Raw genomic sequence first — 26,234 nt, forward strand, 5'->3', positions numbered from 1 at the left:
AGGAGCGTGACTTTTTAACACTGCCCGGCTGCCATCTGCATGTCAGGGTACACTGACTTGAGTATAAGCCGAGTGGGTTACTTTCAGCCCAAAAAAAAGGGCTGAAAAACTCGGCTTATACCCGTGTATATACAGTGTATTTTTTAGGATTCATTTCATTATTGAACAACTACACTGCTCTCGGGCCAAACCAAAATGTTACTAGACCTCAAACCTGAATATATAAAAAATTAAAAGTGAGGTTTTGGCTTTCTTAGGAGAATATCTGTGTGTGTGCACAATTATTGGGCAACTATACAGTGATGTGAAAAAGTATTTACCCCCTTCCTGATTTGTTATTTTATTTTTTGATTATTTCTCACACTTAAATGATTCAGATCATCAAACAAATTTTAATATTACACAAAGATAACCCTGAGTAAATCTGACATGCAGTTTTTAACCACTTCAGCCCGGGAAGAATTTTTTGACCAAAGCACTTTTTGTGATTCGGCACTGCGTCGCTTTAACAATTGCAACAATTGCTGTCATGCGATGTTGTACCCTAGCAAAATTGACGTATTTTTTTCCCCACAAATTGAGCTTTCTTTTGGTGGTATTTGACTATCTCTAATTTTTTTTTTTTTACGCTATAAACAAAAAAAGAGCGACAATTTTGAAAAAAAAAAAAACAATATCTTTTACTTTTTGCTATAATAAATATCCCCAAAAAAGATATAAAAAATGTCTTTCTCAGTTTAGGCCGATACATATTCTTCTACATATTTTTGGTAAAGAAAAGCACAATACTCGTATATTGATTGGTTTGTGCAATAGTTAATACATCTAAAAAATAGGGGATAGTTTTATTGCATTTTTTTTCTTATTAGTAATGGCGGCAATCAGCGATTTTATATCATGACTGCGACATTATGGCAGACACATCGGACACTTTTGACACTACAGTATTTTGGGACAATTGTCATTTATACAGCGATCAGTGCTATAAAAATGCACTGATTACTGTGTAAATGACACTGGCAGGGAAGGGGTTAAACACTAGGGGGTGGTGAAGGAGTTAATTGTGTCCTAGGGAGTGATTCTAACTGTGGGGGGCTGGGCTACAAGTGACACAAAAGTGATCACTGCTCCCGATGACAGGGAGCAGTAGATCACTGTCCTGTCACTAGGCAGAGCATGGAAATGCCTTATTTACATCTTCCCGTTCTGCCTCTCCGTGACACGTTTGCGGGACATGGTCCCGCAGGCGCGGATCGTGCACCTTCGGTGGCAAATTCAAAGCAACGTACAGGTACGTTGCTTTGTGCAACCATGCCATTCTGCCAACGTATATTGGCGTTAGCCAGTCGGCAAGTGGTTAAATAATTATTTCATTTATTAAGGGGAAAAAGCTGTTCAAACCTACCTGGCCCTATGGGAAAACTTAATTGCCCCCTCCCATGCTGAATCGGGGATGAACTGTGATTAACCACAATTTTTTGGAAAGCTGAGTTAAATTTCACTTGCCACACCCAGGCCTGATTACTGCCAGACCTTTTGAATAAAGAAATCACATAAATAGAAGCTGTCTGACAAAGTGAAGCACGTTAACGAATCACAAAAATACACACATCATGCCACAATCTAAAAAAAAATTAAGAACAGATTCCTAACAAACATGTATCAGTCTAGAAAGGGTTTCAAAGCCATTTCTCTGTCTTCAGATATTTTTTGGCCCAGTCTTGACGTTTCATCTTGTGTGTCATGTTCAGTGGTGTTCGTGTTTCAACCCCCCTTACCTTGGCCATGTCTCTGAGACTGAACACCTGGTATTTCTGGGCACTCCAGGTAGGTTGAAGTTCAGGAATATGACAGCACTGGAGGATAATAGGTTCCTGGTAGCTTCATGTTTGATTCTTCTCAAATCCTTGGCAAAATTTGCGTCTTTTTTTCTCAACACCAATTTCAAGAGTGCCGCATCCCTCTGCTGTGCAGATCACATGCGATGTCTGTGCGATGCGAATTCAGCCATACAGATTGTACGGCTAAATTCGCAACACATTCGGCCAAAATCATGCAGGACCCTTTTTGTCCGGACCAGAATCGGATCGCATGGGTGTTCACACCTATGCAATCTAAATCCTGTCTGAATTTCCCAGTTCACTTGCGATCCCCGATACTTTCAATGGCACCCAAATGGCAGCGCAATTTTGCCAAGATTGTTGCCCGACAAATCGTGGTAAAATCTTGCAAACAAAATCACAGGGCGCCTATTGCACAAAAGAAGAACTTTTGGGCGAGAGGTTTACCACAATTTTGTTTGCGTGATTTTACTGTGATTTGTCGGGCGGCAAAGATGCGCCGTGATTTGGGTGCTGTTGATAGTAATGGGGATTGCAAGAGCTTCCCACGTTTTGCACTGGTTCAGAATCGTGGGCAGAATTACTGCAAATCTACCCACAATCCAGAACGTCATGGTGTCAATAGAGCCTCAGAGTTTTGCTTAAAGTTTTGGTAGTGACTTCCATTCTCTGTACTTGATACCATATTTTTTCCAATATTATGGGAATACAAAATGAAGCAGGGTATACACAGACCAAAAATTGTCCGGTTCACCTGGAACTAGCTGAATTTCAGTCCATGTATACTGCTGTCTGTTCACCTCTCCTGCCCATTGAAACCATCGGGCAGGGCCGCCTCTACCGTCGGCAAAACGCCGCTGTGGCGGCGGTTTGCGGGCGGTTTTAACCCTTTTTCGGCCCCTAGCGGGGGGTTAAAAGCCCCACTAGCAGCCGAATAGCGCCGCAAATCCGACTGTAAAGCGTTTTACCGCCGACGCTAGGGCCGGCACAGTGAAAGGGCTCTAAAAGATAACTCCACTTTTGTGGAGAAACCCATGAGTACAGCATATACAATTGCTACACAAGTATATATACTAATATAATTGAATGTTATTAAAAATTAGCTTTCCATTTCAATCTGTAGCTCCGTAATTTTCTGACAAATGCAATGCAATATGGCTACCTGGAGGTATTCTGTACACAGATGGTGTACAGAATGCACCCCAGAATTATAATTTCCTACTTGTGTGATTGGCTCACTGATTTTCCCAGAAGTCTAAGATACAAATCAGATTTTGGGCATCCCCTGCAACAAAAAGTGTCATCTTTGGTGAGCTACTCTCAAAGGGAATGCAGACCCTGCCACTTTCCCGCAGAACCTTGCAGGTGCAGCAGCTGATTGAGAATTATAAAAGCATTCCCATTAGAGGGCCAATTAACAACACAAAAACGTCCTCCAGATCTGCCCCCCCCCTTTTTTCCCCCTCACTGTACTGGTGCATTTCTGATGTGTGTAGGTGCGTTTTTGATGCGTTTTACCGTGCAGAAAAAATGCAGCAAGTTTTCCTTTTTTTTTTTTCTTGAACCAGAATGCATCGGAACTGCATGCTCTGGTATGAACTATGCCATTGAAAATCATGTAGCCTACTTTCTATGTGTTTTAGAGACAGAAAGAAAAAGCACTGGATCGCATGTGGTGTGAACTAGTCCTTGCTTTCCGCATGGACACAGACAAACACACAGGGACTTTTTCAGAATAACAAAAGCAATTTGCAACAATCACCCAGAGGAGATTTTTTTATTTATTTTTTTCTCAGCAAAAGTGGAGTTACTCTTAAAGTATATATCTGTATTTTATTTTAAATAGACCCAGTTGCACGCCTGATATTTTTATTTGTCTGTTGTTGTTTTATAGCCTTCCAAACAACTCGCGGATTGTGAGTCTCCTGTCACAGCTGGAGAGGATCAACTCGGAATCGGCCTTGGATCCTGATAACACCAGATTTGTCACAGCAAAAATCTTCCACTTGGTACAAACTCAAGGTACAGAACTTGCTTAATTAAGATGCTTCAAATAATATTATTACAGCTATGCCTTTTGGAATAATCAATTTTTGAAAATAAAAGGTAAAGAACAGCACGTGTTTACTATTTTAAATATTTTTATTTTATGAACATTTTTTTTTATTCGTTGTCTAAAATCCCCTGCACAGCAGAATTAGGCACTGTAAGCTGATCAGGCTCTATTTAAAAAAAAAAAAATATTAAAACGCGTTGGACCTACATAGATGCAGCATGATGTCCATACAGATGATTTTATGTCTTTTATATTGTTTTACTCTAAGGTTTCCCAACACCATCTAGCTTTTCCGGTGGCCCATGTTGTGCAGGACTTGTCTTTACTCCATGATATGCCAAGTACCATGGCATCAATATGTATATGTGGTTTTTAGCATGCCCTGCATTTATGCGATTTTGTGTATGCATTTTTTTGTCATTCAGTATGCTGTACATGATCTCACAAGGTATAATAAAATGCTAAGGGGCAGATTCACGTACATCGGCGCATATTTGCGTCGGGCGTAGCGTATCTAAGATACACTACGCCGCCGTAATTTTTTTTTTTAATGGAATCCTCAAAGAATTCACGCCGTAAGTTACGGCGGCGTAGTGTATCTTTGGCGGGGTAAGGGCGCGCAATTCAAATGGATGTGATGGGGGCGTGTTTTATGTAAATACGTCGTGACCCGGTGGGAGCTTTAAAATTATGCGGCGTATCAATAGATACGCCGGCGTAATTCTTTTGTGGATCTGCCCCTAAGACTGCTTTTTGGTATACATCTCTCATTTAAAGTCCCCAACAAACTCCAACTTTTTTGTCAGAACCCATATAAGCAATACTGTGCTTTATATCCCACATGCTTTACTCTATATAGTGATTGGCCTCATTCATTCAAAGTCCACCCTGACCAAACTCTCTCTCTTTCTGTCCAAATTTGGGATGGAGGCCAATTATTTATGGTGCCTTGGGCCACATCATTCTTTCTCGTACACTTCCACTATTACTATTGTTTAACAGGGATTTTCTTATTTAAAAATTATCGTTTTCTTTGGGAGGATTTGTGGGACAGTGTGGCTCTGTTTACCTTGTTGTACAGTAGGCTTAATCTTGTCTCCCTGTACTCTAATGCCGTGTACACACGATCTGAGTATCCGATGGTCTAAAATCCGATGTATTTTTTAATCGGAATTCCGTTCAAGCTGTCTTGCATACACACTGTCAGACTAAATTCCGACCGTCCAAAAGGCGGTGACGTAAAAAACACTGGGCCAGATTCACAGCAGTAATACAGGCGTATTTTCAAATTTGCCGCGTCGTATCTTGATTTGGAATCCTCAAACCAAGATACGACGGCTTTTGGCATAGATCCGACAGGCGTACGGCTTCGTACGCCTTCGGATCGTAGGTGTAATACTCCGGCGCCCGCTGGGTGGAGTTTGCGTCGTTTTCCAGCGTCGGGTATGCAAATTAGCTGTTTACAGCGATCCACGAAGGTACGCGCGTTCGTCGCATTCTCTTACGTCGTCGCTAGTCGGTTTTTCCCATCGCAATCTTAAGCCTGCTATTTCATGGCTTAGATTTAGACCAGCCATGTTAAAGTATGGCTGTCGTTCCCGTGTCGAATTTCAATTTTTAATTTTTTTTGCGTAAGACGTCCGGGAATACGAAAGTATGTTACGCGCGTCGCCGTTCAAAAAACACGTTGGGGTGCCGTAATTTCGTGCAAAGCATGGCAGGAAATTTCCTAACAGAGCATGCGCAGAACGTTCGGCGTGGGAACGCGCCTAATTTAAATAGTAGACGCCCCATTTGAATTAGGCGGGCTTGTGCCGGACGGCTTTACGCTACGCCGCCGCAAGTTTACAGGCAAGTGCTTTGTGAATCAAGCACTTACGCCGAAAACTTGCGGCGGCGTAACGTAAAGGGGATACGTTACCCTGCCGTAATTATTCGTGAATCTGGCCCACTATGACTAGCCGAGAAAAATGAAGTTCAATGCTTCCGAGCATGCGTCGACTTGATTCTGAGCATGCGTGAATTTTTCCCCGACGGAATTCCACACAGATGGATCGGAATTTCCTATCGTATTTTTTTCCATAGGAAGAATTTTAAAACTTCTTCTATTTTTTTTTACTCCGATGGAAAAAAGTCCAATGGGGCCCACACGATCAGAAATTTCCGATGAAACAAGTCCATCTGACTTTTTTCATCAGGAAAATCCGATCGTGTGTATGCGGCATTAGTGTTAATTGCACTTTTCTGTAAATATTTTCCAAAATGAAAACCTAAAACTATCTGTAAAAGAACTGCACTATATTGATGGGAAAAGGCAGAATCTGAGTACTTGTGTGTTCTAAAAGACCTATCGAGGAAATGGGAATTTGTCCATAATTAGTCGGATTAATTTATTTTGTAGGTTAACTCATTAAAGACAAAAAAAATTAGAGAGAACCGCACAAATCCAAATGTGCAAAGTGCACTAGGTACGCAATGCAATGTAATTGGTGTCATAACTTGCTGTAAACATCACATGTAGTGGAAAAAATCATGATAGCTAAAAATAATTTAACATGGGATAGACAGGGGGCTATGTGCCATTCTCAGTAGGTGTGGCTTGGCATTTGTCGGCACTTGTCAGAGTGTCAGGGGTTGTGTTTAGTGAGCAGTAATACAAGCTGCACCTTGCTGGGTTAATACCTATGAGCAGATTTCAGTGTGATATCCGTATGCCACTGATTGTGAAAGGTAAGTGTCATGCAAAGCATGTGCTCCAGGCACTGACATTATTGTTCAGATCTGCCACCAGTATGATCACTAGATTTGTAATCCAGTATATTTATATAACTTCTTGCGCAGAGTGTTGCAATGTGCTTCTAAAATAGAGAAAATAACATATGGGGGGTTATTTACGAAAGGCAAATCCACTTTGCGCTACAGGTGCAAAGTGCACTTGAAATTGCACTGAAAGTGCACTTGGAAGTGCAGTCTTTGTAGATCTGAAATGAGGGGAAGCTCTGCTGATTTTATCATCCAATTATGTGCAAGCTAATTTTCCTTGCATGTCTCCCTCGGATCTACAGCGACTGCACTTCCAAGTGCAATTTCAAGTGCACTTTGCTCTTGTAGTTTGCACTTGTAGTGCAACGTGGATTTGCCTTTAGTAAATAACCCTCCATTGTGTTATTTTGGTATTGTCTTTGTAATTTTCAGGGATGCCATCATCTTTTGGCCTAAGATTTTGCTCCTAATTTACCAGTTCGGTACTTTCAGTATATTATTATCAAATAAAGAAGCATTGCATTGCCCTTTTCCATTCCATTTTTGCTGCTTTAAGCCTCTTGCTAAGTAGCACTTTTCAAGTCTTTTAAAACCAGCAGAATTATGGTTGAAAAAGACACAAGACTCCAATAGAGGTGTTTTTTTTTTCATGTGGCTTATTTACACCTATAGCAATTGCCCAGTACACGATAAGAAAATCGGATGAAAAATACGACTTTCGACGCAATCATCCGATAATCTGATCATTAGTACGCATCTTTCAAGAATCGGTCACGACCGTTCATGTGAAAATATCCGAAGGGACAAACGTGAAAGTTTTTCTCCTACGAAAACAGAATGAACGATTTTTGTGTAATTAGTATGGTATTTGTATGAAAAAAATAGTGTGGCAAAGACCATGAATGCTTGGAAATGAATGAATACATTACATCACTTCCGAAGTTGTATTCTGTTTTTCAAATTTTCGGAACTTTAGTAAACTCTTCATTTTGGAAGACTAGCATGCAAAAAAAGAGAAAAAAAAAAAAAAACAGATAATCATTCATCTGATATTCTTATTGTGTGTATTAGGCATACTGATTGAACTGTCATTTTATGAAGAACAGTCTCATGGTTAGATACACTGGCCCGGATTCAGAAAGGAGATACGATGGGCCGTCGTATCTATGTGCCTGATTCATAGAATCAGGTTACGCATAGATTTCCCTAAGATCCGACAGGTGTAAGTGTCTTACACCGTCGTATCTTAGGCTGCATATTTACGCTGGCCGCTAGGTGGCGCTTCCGTATAGTTACGCAAGGAATATGCTAATTAGGTATTTACGCTGATTCAGAAACGTACGTCCGGCCGGCGCATTTTTTTACGTCGTTTACATTAGGCTTTTTCCAGCGTAAAATTACCCCTGCTATATGAGGCGTAGCTAATGTTAAGTATGGACGTTGTTCCCGCGCCGAGTTTTGAAAATTTTACGACGTTTGCATAAGTCGTTCGCGAATAGGGCTGTACGTAAGTTACGTTCACTTCTAAAGCAATGATGACTTGCTGCGTAATTTTGAGCATGCGCACTGGGATTTTTTCACGAACGGCGCATACGTGGGGTCACAGTGAATTTACATAAAACACGCCCACATCATCCCCATTTGAATTAGGCGGGCTTACGCCGCCACACATACGTTACACCGCCGTAACTAAGGGCGCAAGTTCTTTCTGCATACGGAACTTGCGCCCTAAGTTACGGCGGCGTACCGTATCTGACATAGGTAACGCCGCGCCGGCAGATACTGCAATGTATCTGAATCCGGCCCACTGCGCACCACATCTAGTATGGGTGTGTGTGTAATATATATACACTGTGGGGCAGATCCACAAAGAGAGTACGCCGGCGTATCTACTGATACGCCGGCGTACTTTCAAATTTCCTGCGTCGTTTCTTTGGTTTGAATCCTCAAACCAAGATACGACGGCATCTGGGTTAGATCCGACAGGCGTATGGCTTCGTACGCCTTCGGATCTTAGATGCAATACTTCGGCGTCCGCTGGGTGGAGTTCTCATCGTTTTCTGCGTCGAGTATGCAAATTAGCTATTTCCGACGATCCACGAAGGTACGCGCGGCCGTCGCATTCTCTTACGTCGTCTCTAGTCGGCTTTTTCCGGCGTATAGTTAAAGCTGCTATTTTGCGGCGTATAGTTAGACTTGCCATGTTAAGTATGGCCGTCGTTCCAGCGTCGAAATTTGAATTTTTTTTTTTTGCGTAAGTCGTTCATGAATCGGGATGGATGTAATTTACGCCCAGGTCAAAACCAATGACGTCCTTGCAACGTCATTTAGCGCAATGCACGGCGGGAAATTTAGGGACGGCGCATGCGCAGTTCGTTCGGCGTGGGGACGCGCTTCATTTAAATGAAACACACCCCCCTACGCGCTGATTTGAATTAGGCGCCCTTACGCCGCAAGAGATACACTACGCCGCCGTAACTTACGGCGCAAATTCTTTCTGGATTCGAAGCAACAAAAAGTAAGTTACAGCGGCGTAGCGTATCTCCCATACGCTGCGCCGGTGCAGAGCTCTGTGGATCTGCCCCTGTGTGTATGTATGTATGTATGTATGTATGTATGTATGTATGTATGTGTGTGTGTGTGTGTGTGTGTATGTATATATATATATATGTGAAAGATTAGCTTGTGGGGATTACACTTTCTGGAAATCAAGGTCAGCGTGCAGGCGATTTCTTTAAAATCTGGTGGGTTGCTAGCTTTATTTAGAAGAGGTTAGCAAAATAAAAAAAAATAATAAAAAGAACAGTAAAGTCAGTCAGTGAAAACAGTAGTCTCCTCTCTATACGGAGTGGGGCTGGTCCCCGTCACCCACGAATATGTGGAAAACCAAACCTTCTTTTTAAACCCCAAACAAAACTCCTCTATCTCAGATTCCCTTCTGAGTCTCAGGCCAAAGCTCTCCTGTGCTCTCTTCCTGCTCATTTAAAGAGGAAGTAAACCTCTCTAAAAAAATAAGATTAAAAAAAACACCCTGCAAGACAAAGGCATAGCATACTAGCTCATTATGTAGTACTTACCTGAGATTGAAGCCCCCGCAGGTCCTGGGTGACCACCTCCTTCGCCGCCATGATACCCGGAGTAACTTCCGCGTATCTCTGCTCCAGGCGCTGTGACTGGTCGGAGCAGCGATGCCATCACGCCCGCGCATGCCGCTACTAACGGCACGCTTAGTGCGCCTGCGCCCAATGCCGGTATCTGTATTTTCTGCAAATATCTCCTAAACCTTTTAGGTTTGGGAGATATTTGTTGCACCTACAGGTAAGCCTTAATACAGGCTTACCTGTAGGTCAAAGTGGTTGTAATGGGTTTACAACCACTTTAAGGTCCAGCTTGAACGTGGACTCAAGTGGACCACAACACCCGGACCGGAACCAAGCCTGCCACAGAGGCTGGAAAAACCCGGGCCAGATTCCGGTTCAGTCTCTTATAACAGAATGCACGCAAGGTGAAATTTACCAATTCTCTATTACCTTGCTTTGCATACTGTCAATAAATAAATATATATACACACAGGGCTGGACTGGGACAAAAATGTGGCCCTGGACTTCATCCATACCGGCCCAGGGCACAACACATCAGGGTACAGTGCACATCAGGGCACAGTACAGAGCTCAGCACATCAGGGCTCAGCACATCAGGGTACAGGGCACAACACGTACAGGGCACAGCACATCAGGGCCCATCACAATACGCCACATTGAGGCACAGCACATCAGGCCACGGGGTACATCAGGGCGCGGGGCACATCAGGGCAGGGGGCACATCGCACATCAGGACAGGGGGCAAATATCACATCTGGGCACATAGCACATCAGGGCACGGGGCACATAGCACATCAGGGCACATCAGGGCATGGGGCACATAGCACATCAGGGAACATAGCACCACAGGGCACATGACACATCGGGGCACATGGCACATCAGGGCACGGAGGCACATGGCACTTCAGGGCACGGGGCACATGGCAGATCAGGGCACATCAGGGAACATAGAACCACAGGGTACAGGGCACATAGCACCACAGGGCACATAGCACATCAGGGCACATAGCACATCAGGGCATTGAGCACAGGGCACATCAGGACACAGGGCACTTAGTACATCAGGGCACATCAGCACACGAGCACGGGGCGCACATCAGGGCACATTGTTTACCAGCCAGAATGCAGAGTAGCGCAGGCAGGAAGCGTGTGTAATAAGTTCAGTGTCTCATCATATGTCTCGCTGTGGCTGTTCCCCACTCCCCGGTGGCCCCTCCTCTCTTCTTGTCCATCCCAGATGATGTCACAAGCAAATGGGGATGGACGAATAGAGAGGGGGGGCGGGGAGCAGCCGCAGCGAGACATATGATGAGAAACTGAACTTATTACACACACTTCCTGCGCTACGCTGCATGCTGGCTAAGTGGCTAAATCTCGATCTACCCGTCAAGCGCCAGCTGTCGGCGATTGACGGGTAGATCGCTGCTGATCTACGCCTGGCCCACTGAGCCATCGGCCCACTGGGAATCTCCCAGTAGTCCTGATGGCCAGTCCATCCCTGTGTGTGTGTGTGTGTGTGTGTGTGTGTGTGTGTGTGTGTATATACACTATTAATATATTACCAAAAGTATGGGAACGGACGGCCTTTACACACACATGAATGTTTAATGGCATCCCAGTCTTTGTCCGTAGGGTTCAATATTGAGTTGGCCCACCCTTTGCAGCTATAACAGCTTCAACTGGGAAGGCTGTCCACAAGGTTTAGGAGTGTGTCTATGGGAATGTTTAACCATTCTTCCAGAAGTGCATTTGTGAGGTCGGGCACTGATGTTGGATGAGAAGGCCTGGCTTTTAGTCTCCGCTCTAATTTATCCCAAAGATGTTCTAATTTATCCCAAAGATGTTCTATCGGGTTGAGGTCAGGACTCTGTGCAGGCCAGTTCAGTTCCTCCACCCCAAACTCACTCATCCATGTCTTTATTGGGCCTTGCTTTGTGCACTGGTGCGCAGTCATAAAAGGGGCCATGCACAAGCTGTTCCCACTAAGTTGGGAGCATAAAATTGTCCAAAATGTCTTGGTATGCTTAATGCCGCGTACACACCGTTTTCGGGTTGTAAAAAATTAAGTTTTTTTTAATGTCATTTAAAAACGATTGTGTGTGGGCTCCAGAGCATTTTTCACGATGTAAAAAATTGCCATTAAAAATTTAGAACGTGCTCTAATTTTTCACGTAGTTTTTAACGTTGTCGTTTTTAACGTCGTAAAAAATGGTCGTGTGTGGGCTTTAACGACGTGAAAAAAACGTGCATGCTCAGAAGCAAGTTATGAGACGTGAGCGCTAGTTCTGGTAAAACTACCGTTCGTAATGGAGTAAGCACATTCATCACGCTGTAACAGACTGAAAAGTGTGAATCGTCTTTTACTAACACGGAATCAGCAAAAGCAGCCCCATGGGTGGCGTCATCCGAATGGAACTTCCCCTTTATAGTGCCTTCGTACGTGTTGTACGTCACCGCGCTTTGCTAGAGCATTTTTTTTTCACGATTGTGTGTAGGCAAGGCCGGTTTAACGATCGGGTTGAAAAAAACTTCGTTTTTTCTAGACCATTAAAAATGTAATTTTTTACATCCCGAAAAATGGTCGTGTGTACGCAGCATTCGAATTCCCTTCACTGGAACTAAGGGGCTAAGCCCAACCACTGAAGAATAACCCCACACCATAATCCCCACCCCCACCCCTCCAAATGATTTGGAACAGTGCACAAAGCCAGGTCTATAAAGACATGGATGAGTGGGTTTAGGGTGGAGGAACTTGACTGACCTGCACAGAGACCTGACCTCAACCTGACAAAACACCTTTGGGATGAATTGGAGCAAAGATTGTGAGCCAGACCTTCTCATCCACATCAGTGACTGGGATGCCATTAAAGTTTATGTGCAGGTAAAGGCAGGCGTCCCAATATAATTGGTAATATTGTGTGTGTATATAAAAATTGTCACTTGAATGACACTCTATTGTAATTCCTCTACATAAAAAAGATTATGTAGGGAGGTAAATGGGAGGGACAGATATGCTGGGCCAGCACAGACAGTAAGTAGTATTTTCTAGCAAAATTAAGGCACATTGGAAGTACCGTAAATTATTTATGGAAAGAAAAACATTGTGAGTAAGCGTGTAAAATAATCCATTTTCTTTTTTTTCTGTACTTTTAGCTTCAGTGATTTTTAAGTTGGTGACAGGATCTCTTTAACACACTCTTTCTGTGGATGGGAGCATATTTTAAATTGATATTATTTTTTAGGGATGGACAAATACCATTTTTTTTTTTTTTTTTGGTACTCGCCGATGCTAATTACCTACTGTTTTGTTTACACATAAGCTGTCAGAAATGGTACAAATCATTGAATAGATATTTACAAATAAACACTTTTTTCAATGTGACACTTGTAAATATATGTAAGGCCCCTTTCACACATGTGGAACACAGGTCCGCTTTTTCATCTTCCCGTTTACGGATGAAAAATGGACATACATTGATCCCTATGAGATTGCGGGTGTCAACCAATGAACATCCTCTGACACCCGATCTCATCCGAGTCCGCAATCCTCCGATTCTGCAGACGGAGGAAAACCCTATTTTTCCATTCGTCATCGGATCAGGTGAACACGGAAAGACGGTCTGTGTTCATCCGATTCCCCCCCCCCATAGGGGAGAGATCTGACAGGGCTGTGCAGGGACCACCCTGTCATCCGCTGGCTCAGCGGGGATCAATGGAGCGATCCCCGCTGAGCAAGCGGAGTTTCACGGGCCGGATCATCACAGATCCGTCCCGTGTGAAAGAGCCCTTAAAGGTGTAAAAATATTAATGAACAAAGCAAACAAAAAAAAAGTTTAAATTATTAATAGTTTATTAAAAAAGTGAAACAAAAAAAACCAGCAGGAAAATAACATTTTAGTGCGACTAAGGCCTTGTACACACGGTCAGACAAAACCGATGTGACTGGTCCGTCGGACCGTTTTCATCGGTTCACCTCTAAAGTGGCCGTACGGCCTGATATGTGTACGTCAGTCCAAAATCGCCGTGACGTCAAACACACGACGTGCTGAATAAAACCAAGTTCCAAGCATGCGTCGACTTGATTCTGAGCATGCGCGGGTTTTGAATCGATGCTTTTCTGTACTAACCATCGGTTTGGTCCGATGGGGCAGCGGGCCATCGGTTCGGTTTTGAAGCATGTTTTAAAATTTTGGACCGAAGGAAAACAGACCGTTGTCCTATACACACGGTCGGTTTGGTCCGATGAAACTGAACTTCGGTTCATTCTCATCGGTTCGGTGCGACCGTGTGTACGGGGCCTTAGGATCCGACTTGAAAGAGATCTGTGCGGCTTCATGCACAGATGTTTGTTGAAGTCGCCAAAAGTAGTGCAGGAACTACTTTTGCCAATTGGTGGGGCGCCGCAAAGTCTGCGTCGCACCGATTTGAACGGTGCCATTGCCGGCAATAGGCTGCGACTTGTTTTGCGATAGCACAACAAATCGCTCCAATGTTAACGAGAGCTAAAACTGACTTCATCTGCAGAGGGAAGTTCATCCCTTTGATCTGTAGATGAAGAAATCGATACAAAAAGAAACAATGTTTTTTTTTTTTTTTTATCTCTCGGTTTCAGCAGCTGATCAATGTTGATAAACATTGCCCGGCTGCTATTTTTTTTAATGGCTCCAATTGCTGGGACTTTGTTTACACTTCAGCTGTCAACTGGGGAACCCCACTGAAGGCTGACGGCTGAAAAAGTCATTGGTTGTCAGGGAGGTGGCGGCCCTCCACCTTAACAACCGATGATTGCCGGCTTTTTTCTTTTTTACATTTCAGCTGTCAGTGGGGGAATCCCGCTAACAGCTGAAAGAACCAAGCCTGATCATATCGGTTTTAGGTATCGGAGCATTTGTATGAGTACTGTTATTTATGTAAAACTGTGTCCCAAAAGAAAAACTGTTTGCTGCAACTGCTTATAAAGTGTAAGCTGGCATTTGGATTCAGTTTGCTAGTGGTTCTAAAGTCCATCAAATACTCCCTTTCCCCCTAGACTGACCATGCTGCTGTCCAGAGGTGCCCCCTTTGCTCATTCATAGGCACGCTAATACAGGAGGTGTGTTACTGGCCAGATCACCAGATGAAGACAGAAGGAAAAAAAAGAAAACAAATGCATCCACCTCATCTAATGATTGGGAAGCTGCAACATATTACATATTTAGTTTTTGTGTTTAATACCACTTTATGTATCATTTTGGCACATTAAAGCAAAAAGGAAACCATGCGTACGCTGAAAATGCTTGGTATCACCTCCTCTCTGCATGGAACAATGGACAGCTACATTCCCCCTAAAACAGAGCAGTTTTATACATGGGCAAGTGAACAAACACATATTTTTATAAAACTATTACATTTCTCATTAAAATTAGATTTTTTATTTGTTGGGTGACTTTCTTAATTCTGTACTGAGTTTGGTAAAAATGAAAAAAATATATTTTTATCATTTCTTCTGCATGCAGAAAAAACAAGGAAGGAAATGACAGCCAAAGGTTCCACCGGTATAGAAGTGATACTGTTCACACTGGAGGTAAGCCTATACTTTCTTGTAATTCTGGTTCTGTGACATGTGTGGTCATTTCTTTCTTTCTTTTTTTTTTATTTCTTTTTTTTTTTACTGGTAAACCTTTAATTTTCACATGCTTTAATGTGTACACTACTGACTGGGCCGTCTTAACATTTACTATGGGGTTTTAGCTGCTTTAAAATGTGTAATGTAGTAATCCAGGGGTGTCAAATTCAATTTCATTGTGGGCCACATCAGCATTATGATTGCCCTCAAAAGGGCCGGTTGTATCTGTAAGATTAGATGTCCAGCGCATCCCCTCCCCTTACATTAGATGTCAAGAGCCACCCCACCATCAGAGGTTGAGTCTCCCACTCTCCCCTTACACCCCCTTACATTATGCTGCTGCTCGGAAGAAGATGGATGCATTGCTTAAAAGCAAAAAGTAAGGGACCAGAGGAGGGCTGGAGCTCTTCTGCAGGAGAGGTGCGAGAGCCACATGAAAAAATGGTCTGGAGGGCCGGATTCGGCCCGCAGGCCTTGTGTTTGACACCTGTGTAGTAATCTATAAGGCCCCTTTCAGACTGGATCTGTCTGCTTAATGGGGAATCTCTCCACTGATCTCCGCTAAACAGGCGGATGATCAGTCCGTGTCTGCTCCACTGATGCAGAGCAGATACAGACACAGCCCGCTGTTCTCTATATGACCGTCGGATGGAAATAGACCACTTATCCATCTTTTACCTGACTGTCATCCAAACCACGGGACGGATGGCGATTGTATCAACATCCGTCTGTTTTTATCGAATCGGATGCCGGCGGGTGTCAGGGGACATGTCTGCTGACCTCCATCACTCCATAGAGAACAATGGGTGGTCCGATCAGGTCCACCTGAAAAACGGACAGGCGGACCAGATCAGTCCACTTGTGTGAAGGGGCTAATGACCTGTACACACGATCTGAAAATCGGACGAAAAATACAGCTTTTGATGCGATGTATGATAATTGGATCGTTAGTACAAAGCTTTCGAGAGCCTATCACAATAATTCATCTGATATTATCCAATCGGACAAGCCCGAAATTTTTTTGTACGATGCCAGATTGTACGATTTTCGTTTTAGTCAGTTCAGTTATTGTCAGAAAATACAATACAAATACACAACACATGACATCACTGTCATACGAGAATTTTCGTGACTTTAGTAAACTATTCAGTTTCTACTTACGACTAGTAAATGAAAAAAGTCGTACGATCTGTCGTCCAATTTTCGGATGATGTGTACGGGCCAGTAGCCTCGATTTACAAAGCTAACACACCAGGATTGTTATCCTTTTCGGATTGTAAAAAATGAAGTCCAATGAAAGTTTCAATTACAGTCACAGACCGGTGTTTTAAGCTTTTGTGAGCTTATAGGGCCAGATTCTCGTAGATCTCCAGCGGCGTAACGTATCTCATTTACGTTACACCGCCGCAAGTTTTACGGGCAAGTGCTTGATTCACAAAGCACTTGCCTGTAAAGTTGCGGCGGCGTAGCGTAAATCCCCCTGGCGCAAGCCCGCCTAATTTAAATGATCCGGGTAGGGGGCGTGGAGCATTTAAATTAGGCGCGTTCCCGCGCCGATCGTACTGCGCATGCGCCGTCCCTAAAATTTCCCGACGTGCATTGCGGTAAATGACGTCGCAAGGACGTCATTGGTTTCGACGTTAACGTAAATGGCGTCCAGCGCCATTCACGGGCGACTTACGCAAACGACGTTAAATTTTCAAATTGCGACGTGGGAACGACGGCCATACTTAACATTGGATACGCCACCTAGGGGGCATCTTTATCTTTACGCCGCGTATCGCTTACGGAAACAACGTAAAATCACTACGACGGGCAAGCGTACGTTAGAGAATCGGCGTGACTAGTCATTTGCATATTCTACGCTGACCGCAAAGGAAATGCCACCTAGCGGTCAGCGTAGATATTGCAGCCTAAGATACAACGGCGCAGGCCGTCGTATCTTAGGCATGTTTAAGTGTATCTCAGTTTGAGAGTACACTTAAACATAGGACGGCCTTAGAATCGGACTTACGTAGGCGTATCTACTGATACGCCGGCGTAAATTCTTTGAGAATATGGCCCAGTGGCTTTAAGCCTCCCCTGCTTTATTCAAAATGAAATAAAACATTTTGGCTTTACATGCACTTTGATTCTAGTTTTTTCTTAGTTCTCCTACAAAGGTCCCACAAATACCTGTTGATCCTGCCAGTAAAGTCCACCTAATGCAGCTTCCTGTCATGGGGTGGCAATGATGCTGCACTACCCTAGAACGTGCTTGCACTCTGGGGTGAAAACAATGTTGCAGGGGGTTTGGCTATCAGCATTTTCACTGCTGATTCACAAGCCTGTAGCTTGTCAATCAGAACTTGGCCACAACTAGTCCACCCCGTCCATCCCACTGAATTGGCAGCACTGCCTTTGTTGTTAAAATCCTCCCACCGTGAGCTGCAGTGTCTGGGAGGGGGAGCGTATGAGAAACAAATAGAGGAGGATTTGGCTTAGTGAGGTAGGAAGATTTTTTTTGTTTTATCATTTGACCTTTTTAGACTGTCATACAGGAACCTTTACATCATTAGGGATGCACGGGGGCCACGCCCCCATCCATGTGCCTGGCCCACTAATCTACATTGAGGGCACCGGATGCATGGATTCCAATGTTTTTTTTTTTTTTTTTTGAAGCGTGTGATTAGAGCCAGAGACTCTAATAGGCTTCAAAATAGGGTGGGCTCGGGGGCAGAGCACTGCGCTCCAAACCCATCCAGCTGTGTGACAATAGCAAATGAATATAGACTATTTTTACACTGATCCTCCTCCCGGTCAATGAGGAAGCGGGTCGTGAGACCCCTCACCCGATTGGCTGAAAGGACAGGCGATCCTATTGAACGTAGTGTAGGTATGGACAGAAAGTATATTTTTCCTGCCCTCGTAAAGGCGGTAAGTGGTAGTAATTTCAGATGGTGAGTTTGTGTAGGATAAACATGCGAATCCCGCTGCCTAAACTGACCTGGGGTGGTCCATAGATAGCCAAGAGGAAAAAGGCGAGTGATCCAACGCATGGATCAAATGGATACAGTTTATTAAAACCAAGTAGATAAATAAATACATTTAAAAGAAATTACTACGTATTCATAGAGACTAGGTTACAAAATGTTCATTTAAAATGAGTAGTGCCCATGCAAGGGCAGTTGCTTAGTGGTAGGCTGATGCATTCGTTTTGAGGGGTTCCCTCTTCATCAGGGCCTTGGAGAATAAGAACACATTTCTGCATAGTGTAATTGATTTATAGATTCATACATAGAAGAGCGACTGATTGGGAGTTGTATCACATAATGGATGCTAAATTCTTCTTTGCTTAAAAGGTGTCCACATTCCAGCACTCTAAATGAGATAAAATTTAGAGCGCTGGGATGTGGACCCCTTTTAAGCAAAGGAGAATTTAGCATCCATTATGTGATGCAACTCCCAATCAGTGACCCGACCCTCCCAAAAAAACTGCTGCCACTGCTTTATGTATGGTAAAGTAAAAAAAAAATAAAAAAATGTTTTAAATATTTTAATCATCGGTAGAGTAAAGTGAGTCCTCTAGTGTCACGTATCTCTTGAGGACGCAGCTACAAAATCTTTTTTTTTTTTTTTTGTGCATCCTACATTATGAAAAAATAAATAAAAAAATCAACTGGGAGAGTGGAAATCTCATGTAATGACCTCTGCAGATGTGCAGGCATGGGAATCTGAGCACATAATCTCACCAGTGGAATTCCTGATGGGTATTGTTAACCTTTTAAGACTTTTCCTAAATAAGCGAGGTTAAAAAAAGTATGCATCATTCATCTGTAAGTGATTTTTTTTTCATATTGTTTTCTACTTATCCTTTAATGGCTGTAACATTGACAGTAGCATACTTTCATTTCATGAAGCAGTCTCTTTTTACAGCTGATAGTGAGGACATCCTGCCTATTCTCCATGGTTTGATTCTAGCATAGGGAAAAAACGATTCAACTCCTGGGAGCTTAAGAAGATATGCCGCCACTCAATGAAAATGGATGAGAAGCAATTTAACCATAACCACTTGCTGCCTGCCCGCAATGTACTGCATGCGATCGGTGGCTGTAGGTAAAGTGACGTACCCGTATGTTGCCACCTACTTCCAGGTTTAGGGCACGCAGGACCAGAAGGAGCCTGTTTGCAAGTCCCGGCCAATAATTCACACTTGGGACCTGTGACATACAATGCAGAGCCCTGTACACAGGGAGTGATATGTCTATTTCTCATCCCTCCCTCATCCCATGGATGAGAAACTGAGAGATCATTAGTAAAAAGCAGCACACATTACACATAGGCACATATTTAACCCCTTGATTGCCCTAGTTGTTAACCCTTTGCCAGCAAGTGTCATTAGTACAGTGACCGTAAATATTATTAACACTGATCACTGTATTAATGTCACTGGTTGTGACAGTCAGTTCCCCCCCCCCCCCAGCATCAGCTAGTGTCAGATTGTCCGCTGTACTATCCCATTCCAATTATAAGTCCTTGATCATCGCCAGTATTAAAAAAAAAAATCCAGTTATATCTACCATAGTTTGTAGGCACTATAACTTCAATGCAAACCAATCAATATACACTTATTGGGAATTATTTTTAATCAAAAACAAGTAGCAGAATACATTTTTGGCCAAAACTTATATAGTATTTTTTTTTATTGTTTTTAATGTTCAGTATTTTTGTTTGTATCGCATACAAAAAAAACTGTGGCGATCTAATACCACCAAAAGGAAGAACCTCTATTTGTGTGAAAAAAATGATATACTGTAAATTTTGTTTTGGTACAGCCTTGCCTGGTCATGAAGGGGGTAAAATCTTGGTGGTTAAAGTATAACTGAAGGCAAAACTTTTCTTTTTTTTTTTGGAAAGAGTGGTGATGGATTAAAACACCTGTCAGTTTTTTTGCTGTCTGTGCCCCTGTTAGGGAGATTCGTCCTGTTTACCATTATCATTGAAAAAAATAGAAAATCACACATTTTGGGTTGTCCCAAGAAAAGTAATAGAGGGCACACTAAATCTGGTGAGAGTAGAAAACACAAACACAGTCTCCTGCGCTCAAGGGTGATGTAATGGTAATGAATTTGCTTGACAGCTCCCCAAAACATGCACAGGCTTTGCTGCCCTTTAAGGGTACCCAAAGGAAACGCTAAGAAAAACAGCTTTGCACATTACCCAAGTTGTGAATTAATGTGAAATTAAAGGACATATACTTACAAACAAATCAATCATAAAAGGAGATATACTCACAAACAAATTACCGTATTTATCGGCGTATAACACGCAAAGGCATATAACACGCAAAGGCATATAACACGCACCCTAACTTTAAGAGGAAAGTTTCAGGAAAAAAACTTCCCACAGCCCCCTGCGTATAACACGCAGACACAGTTTACCCTCTATTTTCAGGGTAAAAAAGTGAGTGTTATACGCCAATAAATACAATAATCATAAAAGCATATCGTGTCCCCAGTGGACACAAAGTGATCAGGTCATGATACTGCTCCCAGTAAGTCGTAGGACCTTTCAGACAGCTTATGTGTTTCGAGGGGAGAGCCCCTCTTCCTCAGAGAAAATCTAAGGTGTTGAATACACAGTCTTAATATAGAAAATGGTTGCAGTCACATGATGTTATGAAAACCCCTCCCACTAATAGGAGTGCGCCCCCTCTTCTTTTTCTTACTAGATCTGGTGACCTGGGGGTCCCCAAGGGATTCCTTTAATTTAATTTGCTTTCACATCCTGTTTGGCTATAGGACAGGAAGTGGAGGGAAATCTGCGATGGAGAAAAAAAAAATTGATAGGGGTTATAACCCCCCTTGCTATCCAAAATAGGAAAATAAAAATTGCCTATAGTTCTGCTTTAAGCTGCATAAGGGTTTCTTTACTGTCAGAGCCATAAAAATGTGGAACTCCCTTCCATAATGAGTTTTGTCAGCAGGAAGTGTCGATAGTTTCCAAAACCTCTTAGGCCTCGTACACACGACCGAACATGTCTGCTGAAACTGGTCCGCCGGACCAGTTCCCGCGGACATGTTCGGTCGTGTGTACGGCTGACCGGACAAATTTCCGGCGGATCGGACAGGTTTCCAGCGGACAAATGTTTCTTAGCATGCTAAGAAACATGTCCGCTGGAAGCCTGTCCGTCAGACATGTTCGGTCGTCTGTACGACTTACCGGACATGTCTGCTCAGCCGAAAGCCCTCGCATGCGTTGAAGTGATTCGACGCATGCGTGGAAGCATTGACCTTCCAGGGTCGCGCACGTCGCCGTGACGGCGCGGCCATGTCACCGCGTATCCTGTCCGCGGAGATTTCGGTTTGATGGTGTGTACAACCATCAGACCGAAATCTCCGAGCAGACATGTCCGATGAAAACGGTCCACGGACCGTTTTCATCGGACATGTCCCCTCGTGTGTACGAGGCCTTAGATGTCCATCTTAACATGCAATATACTGGGATATGGGTATTGGTATTGACCTAAACACACACCTCCACTCAGGTTGAACTGGATGGACTGGTGTCTTTCTTCAGCCTCTCAAACTATGTAAATATCTACCTTTCTATATTCCTATCTGCAGAATACCAAGGATCTCCAGACAATCTTAAATATTGTGAATATTCTCAATGAATTGATGTCAGTTGGTAAGTCACTATGCATATATTATCCTTATTATGTTGGCTTGTTTTTAAAAGCAAAGATATGTGGAGTTTCCATATGATTCCACAATGCCTTGAAAAAAGTATTCATACCCCTTGAAATTTTTCACATTTTGTCAAGTTACAACCAAAAACGTGAATGTATTTTATTGGGATTTTATGTGATAGACCAACGCAAACTGGCTCATAATTGAAACGTGGAAGATAAATGGTTTTAATTTTTTTTTTTTTTTTACAAATGCGTATCTGAAAAGTGTGGCATGCATTTGTATTCAGCCCCTTTACGCTGATACCCATAACTAAAATCTAGTGGAACCAGTTGCCTTCAGAAGTCACCTAATTTAGGAGCTAGTCCACCTGTGTGTAATTTAATCACAGTATAAATATAGCTGTTCTGTGAAGCCTTAAGAGGTTTGTTAGAAAACCTAAGTGAACAAATAGCATTGCGAAGACCAAGGAACACACCAGACAGGTTTAGAGATAATATTGTGGAGAAGCTTAAAGGGTCACTAAAGGAAATATTTTTTTTTTTCTGAAATGACTGTTTACAGGGTATAGAGTAGGGGTGCAACGGATCAAAAAACTCACGGATCGGATCGATCCTCGGATCAGGAGTCACGGATTTTACAGAAATATATATATATATATTTCTGTAAAAACATCAAGATTGTACTTTTAACAAGTCCCAAACAGCCTCACCTGCTTCCTCTTTAATCCACCCCTGAAATGTGCTCTTCCCCCCCCCCCCTCCTCTCACACCAGTGCTTCTCTGCTAATATTCCCTCTCCATGTCGGCTTGCCAGAGCCCAGTGCACAGCGTGACAAGCCTCCCCGGGGAGGCGGGGAGGCGTGTCATGCTGGGCTCTGGCAAGCAGACTGGGTGGAGCAAGATGGCCGCCGCTCCGGAGCTAGGCCGAAGCCGGGGACTTTCCTAGGCCTAAGCTCCGGAGCGCTCCGCGGATCGCGGGGTGTGCCGATCCGAACGGGGTGGCCCGTTCGGATCACGGATCGGTGACGATCCGTTGCACCCCTAGTATAGAGACATAAAAGTTAACTGATTCCTTTTGAAAATGATTACAAATAGATAAAAAATCAATCATTTAATGTGCCTGCAGGTTAGTTTCACTTTTAAACTGTTTTCATGTTCCTGTGAACTAGAGAGACACACAGAACAAAAACAAACAAATCCAGGGCAGTGTTTTGTTTTTAAAATGAATCTGATTGGTTCTGTTAAGTTTTAGACACACAGTAATGACAGCTTAGACCTACAGTGAAAAGCTCCCAGTACGATGATTATAAGGAAACAGACAACCAGGAAGTGTGGAGATCACAGCAGAATTACAGCCACTTCAAAGCAAAAACGAACAATAAGGACATGAAACCAGTACTGCAGTAAGGTAAAGGAAGCTTTTTAGCTAAAAAAAAAAAATTCCTTTAGCGATCCTTTAAAGCAGGGTTTGGTTATAAAAAAAAAAAATTCCAAGCTTTGAACATCTCACGGAGCACTGTTCAATCCATCATTCGAAAATGGAAAGAGTATGGCACAACTGCAAACCTACCAAGACATGGTCGTCCACTTAAACTGACAGGCCGGGCAAGGAGAGCATTAATCAGAGAAGCAGGCAAGAGGCCCATGGCAGAGATCCACAGCTCAGATGGGAGAATCTGTCCACAAGACAACTATTAGTCGTGAACGCCACAAATCTGGCCTTTATGGAAGAGTGGCAAGAAGAAAACTATTGTTGAAGGTGCTCTGGTCAGATGACACCATAATTCAACTTTTTGGCCTAAAAGCTAAACGCTAAGTGTGATGGAAAACTTAACACTGCACATCATCTCCACCGTGAAACATGGTGGTGGCAGCATCATGTTGTGGGGATACTGGTCAGAGTTGATGGGAAGATGGATGGAGTCAAATGCAGGGAAATCTTAGGGGAAAACCTGTTAGAGTCTGCAAAAGACTTAAGACCCTAATACGTACAGCCAGAGCTGAAATGGAAGGGTTTAGATCAAAGCATATTCATGTGTTAGAATGGCCCAGTCAGAGTCCAGACCTAAGTCTAATTGAGAATCTGTGGCAAGACTTGAAAATCACAGGCACTCCCCATCCAATCTGACAGAGCATGCTCTATTTTACGAAGAACGAGATGTGCATAGCTGGTAGAGACATCCCCAAAAAGACTTGCAGCTGTAATTGCAGTGAAAGGTGGTTCTACAAAGTATTGACTCGGGGGGGGGGGGGGGGGGTTTGAATACAAATGTACACCACACTTTTCAGATATTTATTTGTAAAAAAAAAAAACATTCATCATTTTCCTTCCACTTCACAATTATGTCCCACTCTTTTTTTGGTGTGTCACATCCCAATAAATGCCAATAATAATCCCAATGAAATACATTTACATTTTTGTCTGTAACATGACAAAATGTGGAACATTTCAAGAGATATAAATACTACATCAGTGCCATTTTTTGTGCTTATGAATTATAGTTTTACAGACAACTGACAGCTCAGAATAAACACTTCTATGAAAGCATCTGAGGAGGAATTCCCAAGGCTGCTTTTAAGTTCAATATAAATAAATGAAAATTATATTTAATTTATTCCTGCAAAAACTGTAACAAACAAACATAATCACAGCTGAGACATCTGCCTTGTCATAGGATTGAATACAAATATCCAGAGTTGCGTGTAAAATATAACCAACTTATAATGGCAGATTTATTATAGTTGGGCAGGGCTTTTAAACTTTTTGGGCCAGATTCTTGTAGAATCTGCGGCGGCGTAGCGTAAGCCATTTACACTACGCCGCCGCAACTTACTGGAGCAAGTGCCGTATTCTCCAAGCACTTGCTCCGAAATTTGCGTCGGCGTAGTGTAATTGGCCCGGCGTAAGGCCGCGTAATTCAAAGGGGGCGGCTTGTATTTAAATTAAGCGCGCCCCTGCGCCGATCGAACTGCGCATGCGCCGGGCGGAAAAATAGCCCAGTGCACCTGCTCACGACGGAAAACGTCAATGACGCCGACGTGAGCGTCATTGACGTAAAGTCGTATTCACGGACGACTTACGTAAACGACGGAAAAAGCCGACGCTGACCCGACGCCATACTTAACATGGCGTACGACGGACCTACGTAAACTTGTCCCTCATATAGCAGGGGCAAGTTTACGCTTACGTGAACGTCGTAAATTCTCTGCGTCGTCCGTGCCTACGTTCGGGAATCGGCGTAAATAGCTAATTTGCATGGACGACGGGGAAAACGACGAGGCGACACCTAGCGGCGGGAAAAAAAATTGCATTTAAGATCTGACAGCGTAAGAGCCTTACGCTTGTCAGATCTAAGGGATATCTATGCTTAACTGATTCTAAGAATCAGTCGCATAGATAGGCCGGGCCAGATTAGGACTTAAGACGGCGCAAGTGGCGTTGCGCCATCATAACGCCTTTGAGAATCTGGCCCTTTGTGTTGTCTTGGTAAGCATGCACTGTACAGGATTTTGAAGTATCCTTCAATGTTGTGGTTCAGTGTTATTTGTGGGCAAAGGGATTCTCTAACCAGTGCTGGGAAAAGGTCATCCGGTACCCAGGGCGAAGATGGAAAACTGCGCCTCCACCCTCGTTGTTAAGAAACCGTCTGTCATTTTCAAAATAAGAAAATACTTAGAACAATACAAAATTACATTTAGGTTTAATTTGATAATTTAATATGCAATAATAACCCACAGCATTTGCATCAGTTTCTACAAAAATAATCCCCAGCAATGTTGCTAGCTTATGTATTAACCCTCAGCATTGATGGGATTATCTGCGATCCCCATTATGAACTGGCTGCAGTGGTTAACTGTCTGGGGGGGGGGTTAATTAACCACTTGAGTGCTGAAAGATTTTGCCCCCTTCATGGCCAGTCTATTATTTGCTATAAAGAAATGCATTTTTTTTCCACACAAATTAAGCGTTCTTTCGGGGGTATTTGCACACCACTGTTTTCTTTTTCATTTTTATTTTATGAACAAAAGATACCGAACATTAAAAAAAAATGTCTAAGAAAAAAAAAAATCTTCATATATTTAGTCAAAAATGTATTCTGCTACGTGTTTTTGGTAAAAAAAAATCCCAAGTGTATATTGATTGGTTTGTGTAAAAGCTTTATCATCTACAAACTATGGGATATTTACTGTAATT

General features: G+C 43.0%; 1 protein-coding gene across 2 annotated transcripts in view; it reads left to right on the forward strand.

Annotated features, from left to right (window-relative positions):
* AGTPBP1 (ATP/GTP binding carboxypeptidase 1) overlaps positions 1–26,234 on the forward strand; it is a 234,627-nt gene that overhangs the window by 77,974 nt on the left and 130,419 nt on the right. The window contains exons 3-5 of one of the 2 annotated variants that reach the window (XM_040355516.1): positions 3,736–3,863; positions 15,257–15,324; positions 21,972–22,035. In XM_040355516.1, the coding sequence (XP_040211450.1) occupies positions 3,736–3,863; positions 15,257–15,324; positions 21,972–22,035 (260 nt within the window). Of the gene's footprint in view, positions 1–3,735; positions 3,864–6,529; positions 6,628–15,256; positions 15,325–21,971; positions 22,036–26,234 lie in introns of those variants that run through there. The other variant, XM_040355517.1, reaches the window with a different exon arrangement.

Source organism: Rana temporaria, chromosome 1, assembly GCF_905171775.1.
Source record: "Rana temporaria chromosome 1, aRanTem1.1, whole genome shotgun sequence".
In the NCBI taxonomy this organism is placed as follows: Eukaryota; Metazoa; Chordata; class Amphibia; order Anura; family Ranidae; genus Rana; species Rana temporaria.